At 39.2% G+C, this 12,056-nt stretch overlaps 1 protein-coding gene across 1 annotated transcript; it reads left to right on the top strand.

The window, feature by feature from the left end:
• The first annotated feature begins 1,611 nt into the window (after positions 1–1,611).
• plp2 (proteolipid protein 2) lies at positions 1,612–11,363 on the top strand. Its single transcript, XM_037104612.1, has 5 exons — positions 1,612–2,122; positions 7,963–8,118; positions 8,217–8,315; positions 9,418–9,514; positions 9,600–11,363. Exons 1-5 carry the CDS (start codon positions 2,024–2,026, stop codon positions 9,611–9,613), a joined length of 465 nt encoding a protein of 154 aa, XP_036960507.1. The 5' UTR covers positions 1,612–2,023; the 3' UTR covers positions 9,614–11,363.
• The last annotated feature ends 693 nt before the right edge of the window (positions 11,364–12,056 follow it).

Here is a 12,056-nt window from a genome sequence, read left to right as displayed (position 1 = left end):
TAAAAACAACAATAAAAGAACAAATATGAAATGAAGGTGATGGCAGCAGGAAGAATATCTCCCATTATCTCCCATTTAGCAGGCAGCTCTGCACATTCTTTCTTTTGTCCTTTTTTTTTTTTTTTTAAACTTTTGAAAGAATTATTTTTTAATATGGTGTGATTTTGACGTTGTGATAATTCTGTACATGTCTCATTCTGTACAGCTGCCCTATTACAAAAACAGCACAGCCTGTCTTCTCTATATGTGAGGTGGTTTCCTCAGGCAAAAATTACAAGATAAGATACCAAAAATAACAATAAGAGAGGCAGAGCATATTAATACTGCAAAAATGATTTGTAGTAGTCCAAAATTTAAGGGACAATCAAATCAAAATTACTGTTAAATACATTCAAATGAATATCATAGAGTGGGTATTCCATAGAGATGTCCTATATGGACCTGTATGATAAATGTATGTACAATTATAATTATATGTTAAAGTTATTAATTAATGGAACACCATGGCCTGTTCACACAAATATACAACCCTCTGTTATCAGCTTGCTATTTTCTGTATAGGTTGTCTAAGCAAATAAGATCGTAATTTTAAAATGTGTTTCTACTAAAAACTTCTCACTGTCTATCTAGATTTTACAATCTGTATGTGAGCTATTTACCACAGCTGTGTCTCATATTAAAAACCTGCAAATCACAACCACAACTGGAATGTAAATCCACACAGTGGAAAAAAAAGACCCACCAATTAGGACATGATGCCTTCAGGAACTATTGGAAATTCTTAGTTGAACAAATATGAGGAATTGAGGTTTCCTGGATTAGGTAATCAAAGTATTTAATGTAGTGACACCACACTGTAAAAAATAATCAGTTACAAGTAAAAGCCCTGCAATGGCCCTTTGAACCTGTACTTTTAAAAAAAACATAGAGATAGAACATAAAAATAGCATTAGCATCAAAATATTCTCGAATCCCCTTCCTTTCCTTTGCAGTGTAGGGTGTTATATTGTTCCATACTCCAGTTGTTCAACAGTTACTTGCAGATATTCTGGGGAAAACAATGTATCTTCCTGTTTTGACTGAGTACGGGCAGACCCACCTCCTCTATGCCATACATCCACTCTCATTCTTCTGGGAATAATCAAGCCTGGTGGCAGGCCGAACATCACACAGTGAGCAAGGCTTATTGGGAAGGTTTGATTTTTCTTCAGCTATTACTCCGTGTAATTACTATTTGTTTCAAAATGGTAAATGAAGCTAGTTTAAGGAAACAAAGCAAATGTACTAATTTTGCAGAAAAGCCTTTAAATATATTAACTTGTAAATTTACCCCAGAATCAACAAAGTGTTATTAATAAAATGATACATAACCATTGATTTGCTTAATGAAATAAGAGGAGGAAGAAGAAGAAGAAGAAGAAGAAGAAGAAGAAGAAGAAGAAGAAGAAACTCTGTTAAGCTCCCTTGGGGAAATGTGCCTTCTTAATGCTGATATTAAGTGCAAGTCAAAACTACTTCAATAAAAGTGCAAACTGTTAACAGTTAAAACATCAACCAGCGAAGAATTACTTTTGCAACAGGTCTCCGGCGGAGTCTTCGAGGGGCCCGTGAAGGCACCACGAGAGGAGCCCCGCTCCTCTGAGCGGTGTCGGAGCACCAACTGCGGCTCCCCCTGAGGAAAGTGAAAGCCAACGCCCCACTGTCAGCTCCTCAGCTCCTCCCTCCCTCCTCCAGTGAGAAGTTGACTTTCCTCTGAGCTGCGGTAGTCGAGACTGAGCTCAGCTAGGTTACATTTTTACCGAGACTTCTCAGCGGAGACGTTGATTCATCTGACCGGCGGAAAAAAAAAAAAAAAAAAACGAAGAAGAAACGCGTAGCTAGCTTGAGCGGGAGCAACGGTCAACACCCGGACTTCTTCATAAAACTCTCCCCGAGGACAAGTTTGTTCGTTCAAACGCTGTTCGTGGGCTGCTTATATTCAATATAACGTTACCGTCGGTAGTAACAAGTAAGTTATTGCAGAATGGCTGATACAAACGCGGGCGGCTCCGGTGCTAACTGCCTGGAGAAGCTGAAAATTTACGTGAAGACCCAGAAAGGTTTCATCCTCGCAGCAGAAATAGTAAGTTCACGGACCAGACAGCTCACATGGAACTTTTAGCTTCTGCACAGCTCTGCTGCTACAAATGCTCACAACTGCTTATAAAGCTGTGTATAATGTGTTGTGCGTAAGTAGCCTGCAAACTAATCAATATTTCATACATTGTAAAGTGGTTTAATGTGGCCTTCGTGATTGCTATTGATTTTATTCACTTATAAGAGGAGAGTAATCTCAGTGTAATGCTTTTAAGCAGCATGTCTGTTTAATTTATGTCACTAACATTCTCTGTTTGCTTCTAGAAATCTGTTTTATCTCAGATCTAGTCAGGGAATGAGAGGCATGTGGTTCGGGGGGTGGGGGGGATCATGGACAGAGGTTAAGGGTTTCCACCTGTCACTTGTGCTCCACTGTTTTCTCATTTGGCACCAAGGAGCCAAATGCTGAGCGTTAATGGCAGATGAGAGGTCACATGGGTTAACTCGACCCAGTGACTGTTGTCAGGCATCTCCCGTTTTTATCTTATTATACCACAGACAGGCAGAGAAGGAGTGTCTGATAATATGGTGAAGAGAAAATACAGCACCTAATACTGAGTTTCTGAGTTTTCACGCATGACGTCTTTGCACATCCGGCTCGAGTCAACACAGCCACTAAACAGTATCACACTAATGTGAGTGTCAGGTTTTTAGTTTTAAGTTTCCCACTTCCTGGCAGATTACATCCACTTCCTGTCTGGGAGGGCCTTTTTTATTTACACTGTCCTTGAACACCCCTGTGCACATGATTGCCTTTGTTTGCATTTCATGGTGGTGTGTTCTTTTTACACATGACTGGTAAAGTATTTGGTATTTTTAAGCCCGTGGTTTTGTATGAACATGTTCTTATCTGGTTTCGATTCATACTGAAGACATCAAGGAGGGCATGGAATAAATAGAAAAGTCTTTAACACAGTAGATGGCGGTTATATGACACCCACCCAACCCTGTTTTAAAGCCCATATTATGGGACAATGGCTTACAAGACTTGCCTGTCAGGACTTTGTTCATACAAAAGTTTCAGAAACGGTTCAGGTGATCTCTTTAGCTGGCAACAACTCAGACTGTCAACGTTACAATACCTTTTTCGCGACCAATTTTCTGAAATCTGCTTTAACAAAATATTACATTACACATAAATGGTGGTGAGCCCTGTCTCTGCGTAACCTAGTGTGTTTCCTGCACGCCTCGAGACAGCTACTTATCAACACTATAAGATCTAAGCACAGCAAACACACTGCATGCTTATTGGCTCACTGATGAGAATAACGCCTTAGGTATTATGATCTGGTATTGAATGACAAGGCATTTTTTGATATTTGATTGTATCTAAGCAATTCAATTGGTGCCATAAAAGTATCAGAATTCAATGCACAGCCCTACTGGTTACAGATAGGTTCTTATTATGTAACAGAAAGGATCGGTCTTCTTGGGAATCTTTTCCGTAATGTCGTCAGACAATTAGGATAACAACTTCAGCCTGTCAGTAGACAAAACAAGCATTTTTAGTAGGTGTAACATCGACAGCCACAGTTGCATCACAGTTGCTTGCAAAATAATTATTCTGCTACTGTGTTATTACTCTCCAAAACTGTAGAAAACCCTTTCTATTGCTGATAAAAACAGTTCCCCTCAGAACTCAACAGGCTCATTATAAAGCAGGCTCTCAGATGTTGGTGGTCAGAGGTCCACCGGCTGTTAAGTTTTTTTTTTCTTTTTTCCTTTTCAGAGGTAATGGAAATTCCAGCCTGTGTGTGAAGTTTAGTCCAGGGGACAAAGAATGCGAGAATTACTTAGCACACACATCTCTCTGGTGTGTGCCATTTGGGGATAGCCTCAAACCTCACTGGATACACTCGGTAGTTCGTTGTTTCCTCTCTTACTCAGATCTTTACTGGAGCCTGGTAATCTGTAAAGGAAGTCATCGCTGAAATAGCTTACAGTGCAGGCAGGGAGGGAGAGGGGTGTGGGAGTGAAACAGGAAGACACATGCTATTACTGCTTATTATGTTTAATCTAATGGGAAATTGGGTATTTAACCTCAGCAGTCAGGATTACTGAGGTTTAGATATTCCAGATGATAAACCAAAAGTCTACAGGATGGGATCATAGTTTACTGTTGTTTGTTGATTGATTCGTGGAGTTGATGCTTGGACTACACTGCATTTGTTAGTCTATTTGATATTGCGCTATTTTATTTCCGGTCACTTTATTTTTATTTTATTTTGGTTAGCTAGTTATCTCAGTTAGCTGTGTAGCTAGTGGCTTTTAGGTGATTTAAGTATGCACGCACTGGGAGCTCGGAGTGATTGCACTGCTTGCACAGGAGACTTGGTTAGCTGGTTATCAAGCTAACTTTAGTTGATATCTTGTCACACAATACACAAAGTCAAAACCAAAAATTCTGCACGTTCTGTTGGAAATCTTACTTAACTTTTTTAAAAGTCCTCAAGTAAAAATCTTGCACATTAGGATGTTTATACCTTTAGATGTAAGACATGCAGCAAATTACATCAAGACAGTGAATGTACAGGTATTCAGCAGTAGGACACGTGCATTCAACTGTAAACGGTAATATGCATCCATACTAAAATAATCAAGGTTAAGGCATCTCTGTTACTTACACCAAGATAAAACTATCTCCGAAGACAGTGCAGTTTCTAGAAATGACTCACAATTTGTCCACACACCAAAGGTTGCAGCTGCTGGTAGTTTTAGGTGTTGTTGTTCTGTTGATATGCGCCCCAGGTCGATTAGCAACCACATTAAAGCAGTGTAAACAGAGAGTTGTATTGGCTGAACAGGTGCTTTATTAGGATTTTACAAAATATCATGTCATGACATACAGGAAACATTATAAAATATTAAAATATATCTGTTTTTGAGATCAGTGATACAATCAAATTCAATGCTGTAGTTAACAAATGTACAGAGTATGATAGCTGTCAGTATTCACACCACTGTATGCCTTAAAAAGTATAATGCTGCAACCCTACGCATAACTACGTTTTCCCTTTTGAGCTGACATTACTCACTGCCAAATTACAAGTGCAAGTTGTGTTGTTTTTCCTTTTTTTCTGGCTGTCATGGGACATGACAATACTTGAGGTTGCAGTGCTACTTACAGCTCACAGACACACACCCATGTAGTGCAAATTTCTGTTTGTCTTTGGGTACGGTTAAGCCAGTAGCGATAAGTCAGGATGAGTCATGCAGCAGGCTGATCTTTCAACCTGCTTTGAATTTTATGAATATGAAGTCGTCGTGTGTTTGTATAACTGGAAAGCAATCTTTTCAGATTAGGGAGGAGAACCAAAGTTGAAAATGACTCGATGATTCGAAAGAAAGAAGAGTGGTGAAATGAAATTGAACTTTCCATTTGCCTCTCAACACACATGGTAATACGTTTTAGTGAGTCACGGTTACTACTAAGAACCAGCCCAAAATGTACGGGACTTCCCTAGCAACTGTTGCTGTTTTGTGTGTCACTGTACCACGGGCGAGCTCCTGGCTCTCATGTTGCTGCTGACTATAATTAGGCGAGCAACAATTTCCCTCCAGTCAGTTTTTAAAGAGCAGCTCATTATAAGGATGTGAAAAGATCCTAGCTGGGATTTTAAAAGCTGACCCAAACAGATCCGCCGCTGTGTGGAAAACATAAAGGTGTCAACATCTCACAGCTTTTCTTGTTCTGAGGGTCTCTTGTGCTCTGGGTGTTGCTCTGTCCGACGGCCTCCTCAGTAGCCGCTGCCCTCAGAGCAGCCGACTCTGGCCTGAATAGAGCCTCTGTTGTGTAGGACCATGGCCTCAGCCAGCCCGCTGCTCTACAGAGGCAGCCTGTGCCAGTCTCGAGAACACATGAACTACTGATGCATCTGGCTGACTGGCTGACTGGCTGCGTGTTTACGTAACAGATGCGGGCTGAGGGGAGGAGAAGCAGTAGTGACAGATGTAGGGCTGGTGTTGCCTAAGTTACATCATGTGTATGTATCATATAGGCCGCTGTGATTTGACACTCTCCACAAAGTTGTCTGTGTCCGAGAATAAAACATTGCAATGTGCAAGATGAGCTTCTTAAGAATAAACATCAGAGTCTGAAGGGAAACACTGGAACTGAAACGCGTATTTGAAAACGCACAAGCACTGAAATATAGTACTTTTTTCAGTGCCTGTACAACATTTTCCAATCAAATGTTTCAGAGCCAGTGTTTCTACTTTCTATTCAGCTTTGTTTACAATCCCATTTTTGCCTGAATATAAAGTCGCTGTTCTTGTCCCATAAACTGTAAATCTCTTTCATTAAAGGTGCAGTGTGCATTTTTCTTGTAAACAAACAAATGATGTGTTTAAGTTTAGTGTCTTTACCAAACACATTGTGTATCCTTGAGGTCCAACTCAGTACTTACTATTTTGAACACATTTCCTCCCCCATAAAACGATTGTAAAGCTGCATTGTTTACATCCATGTCTGCTTGCCGTCTTCTTCCCTGCATTTGTTACTAATATGCTTCTTCATATGTACGCTACACTAATTAATTATTGATTAGTGCGGTTGCATGAAAACAATTGGCATGGGAGTGATCACATCACCCCAGTTCCCTTGTGTGCATGCTTGTTAGAAAGACAACAAGGATTCACATGACTAGAACTAGTAGTGAACTCCACACAGTACCTTTAAAATAACACCTATGACAAATACAAATGACTGCTTTTAATCTTTCTACGTATATTTTTTTTCTACTTTCTGTGTTTACTGTTATTAAGGCTATCACATACATATACTACAGACAGTTTTAAAGACTATAATATAATTTTATGTAATGTAAGTGATCATATGCACAAGTCTATTAAAACTCAGTCAAAATTGTTAAATTAAATTGTTCCAGCTTCTCAAATGAGACATGAATTGAATTTGAATTTTGAATTGTTGGATATTTGATGATGTCACATTGACTTGTAGGAAATTAAGTGGATATTTATTTTCAGATGTTATACAGACCAAACCTCCAAATGCTTGTTGGCACAGTGTGTAGGTGGCTACGCAGTCTTTCCACTTCACTCTATCAAATCTAGAGTATTTAAATGTGCTAATATGCCGATGAGGGTTATATGTGTCACAGAAAAGGACAATCAAATTTATGCCGTTGTACAAGTACATTAGATTGTCAGGCTTTAACTGACTGAAGGACGATTTGAAATGTCCACTCCTTCACAGCTGTAACATGTTGTGTGAATAAATCAACCCACACAGTTTCGCAGCAGCAACAATAGCAGTATTGAAAAAAAGGGTGATACTGGTTCAAGGCCGTAGGCAGCCCAAGTTTATGATTTTTTTTTTTCACATTGGCAGCATTTCAGTGGAATGGACTGAGAAGAATGCACGCAGACTTCTTTCCCTCATATGGGAAAATGTGATCTTGATTGAACAAACACGTGCTGAAAATCTAAGGAGAAAGCAGCATGTGATGTGATGCATTCTAGTCTCCTCTAAACAGTATTTTTGCTTAGAAAATGTTTTTTTTTTTTTGGTTCTTCTGTTGATGTTGAATTGTGAACTGAGTGGAGTAAATGAAACAATGACAGCTTTGTAGGAGTGATTTACTGTCTGGCTATTGAGTGGACACAGCTCTTTTTCTGTTACTGAGAACTGGGATGATAAGTCCCTTAATCAGCGGATCGTCAGCTGTTTCATTAAGTCATACAAACCTGAGCTGGGAATTCTATCAGATGGGAGGAATTTAGGCAGAATCTTCTAGTTTTATGGTGCAACACTCCTCTTCTCACGTCAGATTATTAATCTGTGTGATTATTCTCTTTCCCTCTTAGCTCCTCAGTTTCATCATCATCATCTGCTACGCTGCGTCCCTTTATGGAGGCTACTCTGCTGTGGCCATCTGCGAGATGGTCTTCGCTATGGTCTTCTTTGCAATCTTCATGATGGATCTCGACAAGCAGATCCAAGTGGTCAACTGGGTCTGGAGCGTGAGTCCAAGTCTACGTGTCTTACAGCAAGCATTCCAGACACACAGTGATGAACACGCACATGAAGGGTTCACCTTATGCTTCCCTCTTTTGTGTAGGATCTTTTCCGTGCTGGTATCGGTGCTCTCCTGTACATCATCACTTCTCTGATCTGTGTGATCGGAGGGTCCGGGGACGGTGCACGTATCGCAGGCGGGGTGAGTTTATCAGCCATGAGCTGGATACTGAATGTTTTTATATGTTTGCAAATGTTTTGACGCTTGTTTTGACAACCATCAAGCAGTATCTGTGACTCAATTATATTTTAGGTGTTGAAACCCCAAGGTGTTTTTTGTTATCACAACTGATGTGTTTGACTAACTTTGAGAAAAGGCTGTCAGTCAGTGTTGAGTAATGTCATCGCAAATCATGTTTCATGCTTCCTTCCTGTTTAGGTCATTTGCAGACTGCAAGGTTTTGCCATAATTCTCGGTCTCAAACACATTTCTTAGAACTCAGATGAAAATCCACAAGTTAACACAGAATCCTCAGGAAATTTGGTTTAAGCAGTTTAATGACATCTCTTCACGTTGTTGCAAGCTGTACCAATCTTGTTTTCAAACAGATTTGATTTTATCAATGAAAGAAAATGATGCACCTGTAGGGGAAGCACCTTGGCGATAAGTCTGAGATTAAAATGAATTGCATGCTTTTATGTCAATGGGAGGTGTGGAGGGAGGCAGTGGAACCACACACACAACTACAGCACCAACGTGATCAGTCAGCCACTAATTATAGGCTGTTATTAACGTAATAGCATGCTTCATTCGAAAAAACACACACAAGCTGCTGTAACTGGTAAAGAGTCAGTGATTGATGTTGACACAGCAGCTGTCTTACTACAATACTGACCTTAAGTCAGTGAGAAAATATCAATACAGTGAAGCCTTTCATGGTCATGCAAAAACATTGTTGCTTCACATCCTGCTTAGCTTGTATTCTGCACTTAAAGGAACCAATTCCAGTTGCCCAATAGCAGGACAAGTGGAATGAGAACAGTTATGTAGGTTGTGTGCCAGAAGTCTGGTACTAAAACTGTCTTCTGGTGTGAGGGGCACAACAATTCTGAGGTACTGAAAGTCTTGCAGTCTGCATTTGGCTTTAACTTTGTAACAAAAAATGTGAGATATATATAATGCAAAATAGATTGCAGTATTTTCAAGTCATTCTCTTACTTTATCTTGTATTAGCAAACTATGATGCATTTTATGTGACCAGTGATTATATTTGTGATTCTGATCCTGAGCTGTCGTTTCTTAGGTATTTGGTTTGATTGCTGGTCTGCTGTTTGCCTATGATACCTACACCATCTTTCTACAAATAAAGAGCACCAGGCAGCACACAGCAGCATCCACCGGTAAGAGCAGCATATATTCTCTGTCATGACACACTGACAACAATCCTTGTATTGTATATACAGCACGTTTTCTTTTTGTTTACAGATGACAGAGTTTAAACACTCCCAAGACACGTGTGCCTCTGTCAAGATGGCAGGAGGAGAACAAAGAGGAATTTGTGCAGACGTTAACGTAAGAGTGGATCAGAGAGGATGATGGACAGTAAAAATGAAAAGGTCACAGTTTAATCAATGCCACTGTATGGTGTGAACAGGTGAGATATTTGTTTAAGAAGAGGGTGAAGCAGTAGCCTTCATGTAAGACAAAATCATGTCTACTGCATGAGGAATTCCCCCTCACAAAGATTTTCGCCAACTTCAATGTCCCACTGATTCAAAAAGGGAAAACTGTAAATTACAGGCAATGGTTGATAGCAGCAAGCAGCTTGTCTAACACACGTGTCTACTGTTGACAGACTGCTGTAGTAAGTAGTAACTGTAAGGAGTAACTGTGTCAATTGAACTTTAGAAGTACACAATGAATGGGTGCTTTAGGAATTGTCTAACATAATTGTGCATTTCTTTAGTGTGTTTTTCTGTATACTCAGTGAGGTTTCTCAGCTGGTCACACTTTTCCTTCCTTGTTATTTAATCGCTGCTCTGTAGAGTGCTCCCCATGTGTCACAGTGCCTTAAAGCAGCTACAAGGAGTTTTGTGCTGGTTTGGAAACAGTGTCAATTTAAAACGGATGGCCTACATAAGTAAATGAGATTATCAGCAAGAAGATTGGATATTTCTATTCAATTCAACTTAATACCTGTTCCGGTAAAAATACTATCAGCTATATATCTGTATCGGTTAAATTATAACCGATAAATCTCAAATTGTTTTCATGGACTTAACAGGGATCTGAGCCTTTCTTACCCTCAGGTGTGCGCTGACAACAGGTCATACACTAAAAATGTAAAATTATGGTCTAAATTATCGGTATCTTGCTTTGAGAAGCAGAGAAATTATCTGATTTTCTGAAAAAAACAATGTATCTCTAATGTTAATATACCAGGCAAATTTTGTAGTGCGTTAGCAACTAATAAGGAAGCATGAGGAAGGCTTTTTGTTTTAGAGAAATATATTTTCCATTATATTTTGCTCTTGTGCCTTATTCTGGGGCAGAGTCAACAAAGACACAGACAAGAATTGACTTTAGATTAATAAAAGGCTTAAAGGGACAGCGATAGAGCAGAGACATCGACACAAGCCAGTAACAAAACAGACAAAATGAAACTTCCTTGTAGTTGCTTCAAAGTGTCTTTCAAATTAACCAGTGTCTTCATCTTACTCATCTTTTATTTCTAAACATTTGAAGTGGCCTACTGTTACTGATGAGAAATATTTTGGCTGTTTTTGTACTACACTGATTGAGGTTTGGGTCATTCAGAAGCTGTAGACGTTCCATTAACCATCAACCAAACGATCATCATTTGAATTACAGTCTCATCCTCTGGTTTCACTCATGTACTTTGATTCTCGCTCAGGTTGTTGTTGTTGTTTTCTTTTTACGTTTGTAACACATTTTAAAAGTGCAAAAAATTGTTCTGTTGACATTTTATACCGACCAGTAGTTCACTGCAGTGTTTTTCTTTTGTTTGATGAGACAGGTGAATTTCTCCACAAGTTCGAACTTTACTATGTGGATATCATACATGTTCACTTTAAGTGTTCTTTACCCTCTGGTGGTTATTTGACCAAGTAAAACATCACCTACTTGTCATTTTTTTAACATGCTTTACAAGAGTCTGCAGTTTGTAATTTCAAGATTCAGAGCAGCCTTGCTTTGGGAAATAAAAGCCATTGTTAAAACAAAAATATATCTGTTTTTGTAGCTTGTATTGATTACATTTGTTGCATGATATATTTGAACTTAAACTTGCCTTCAATCAGACTGCCACTAGATGGAAGCATATTGCCATTTACAGTGTATCTGAAATGTTGTGTTTAATCAAAGGGCTCCTGTCTTGGCAGCTTGGGGTACAATTTGGTGAGAGTTTACATTGCAAAAGCAACAGCTTTTGTGATGTTTGCTCCAGTGTCTTATCATGTTGGTGTTGAGATGTTATCAGGAACTACTATGTTTTTACACTCTCTGCCAGGATTTTTTCTGACCTTGTGCAAGCGTGCATCTCTGATCACTAATCTCATCCGAAAAATGTTCTATTGCATGCCGTGCCCTTCTTTTCATTTTGAGATTAGGTTGCATTTATGAAAATCCTTTCCTCCTGCTTCCTTTCAACTCCAATAATCATTACAGTCTGTTACCCATGTCATTTTAAAGACCTGCAGTGGAATGATAATCCTTTGTTTGGGGTCATAGTACTGACTGCTATCAAACTAATTCCCCATGCAGCAGCCTGCTTGTAAGAATAACTTTCACCCACACACATCTGTGTTCATATCTCCTTGTTAAAATATTTATTTAGGAACATTTTTTGGGAAGTTGAATGTTCCCCTATTTGGACTCTCTTCAGATGGATAAATAAAGACTAAATATGGTATAAATCACACA

Source organism: Acanthopagrus latus, chromosome 7 (genome assembly GCF_904848185.1).
Source record: "Acanthopagrus latus isolate v.2019 chromosome 7, fAcaLat1.1, whole genome shotgun sequence".
NCBI classification, from domain to species: Eukaryota; Metazoa; Chordata; class Actinopteri; order Spariformes; family Sparidae; genus Acanthopagrus; species Acanthopagrus latus.
Note: the sequence above shows the minus strand (reverse complement) of the source record. Positions and strands in the feature narration are given on the sequence as shown.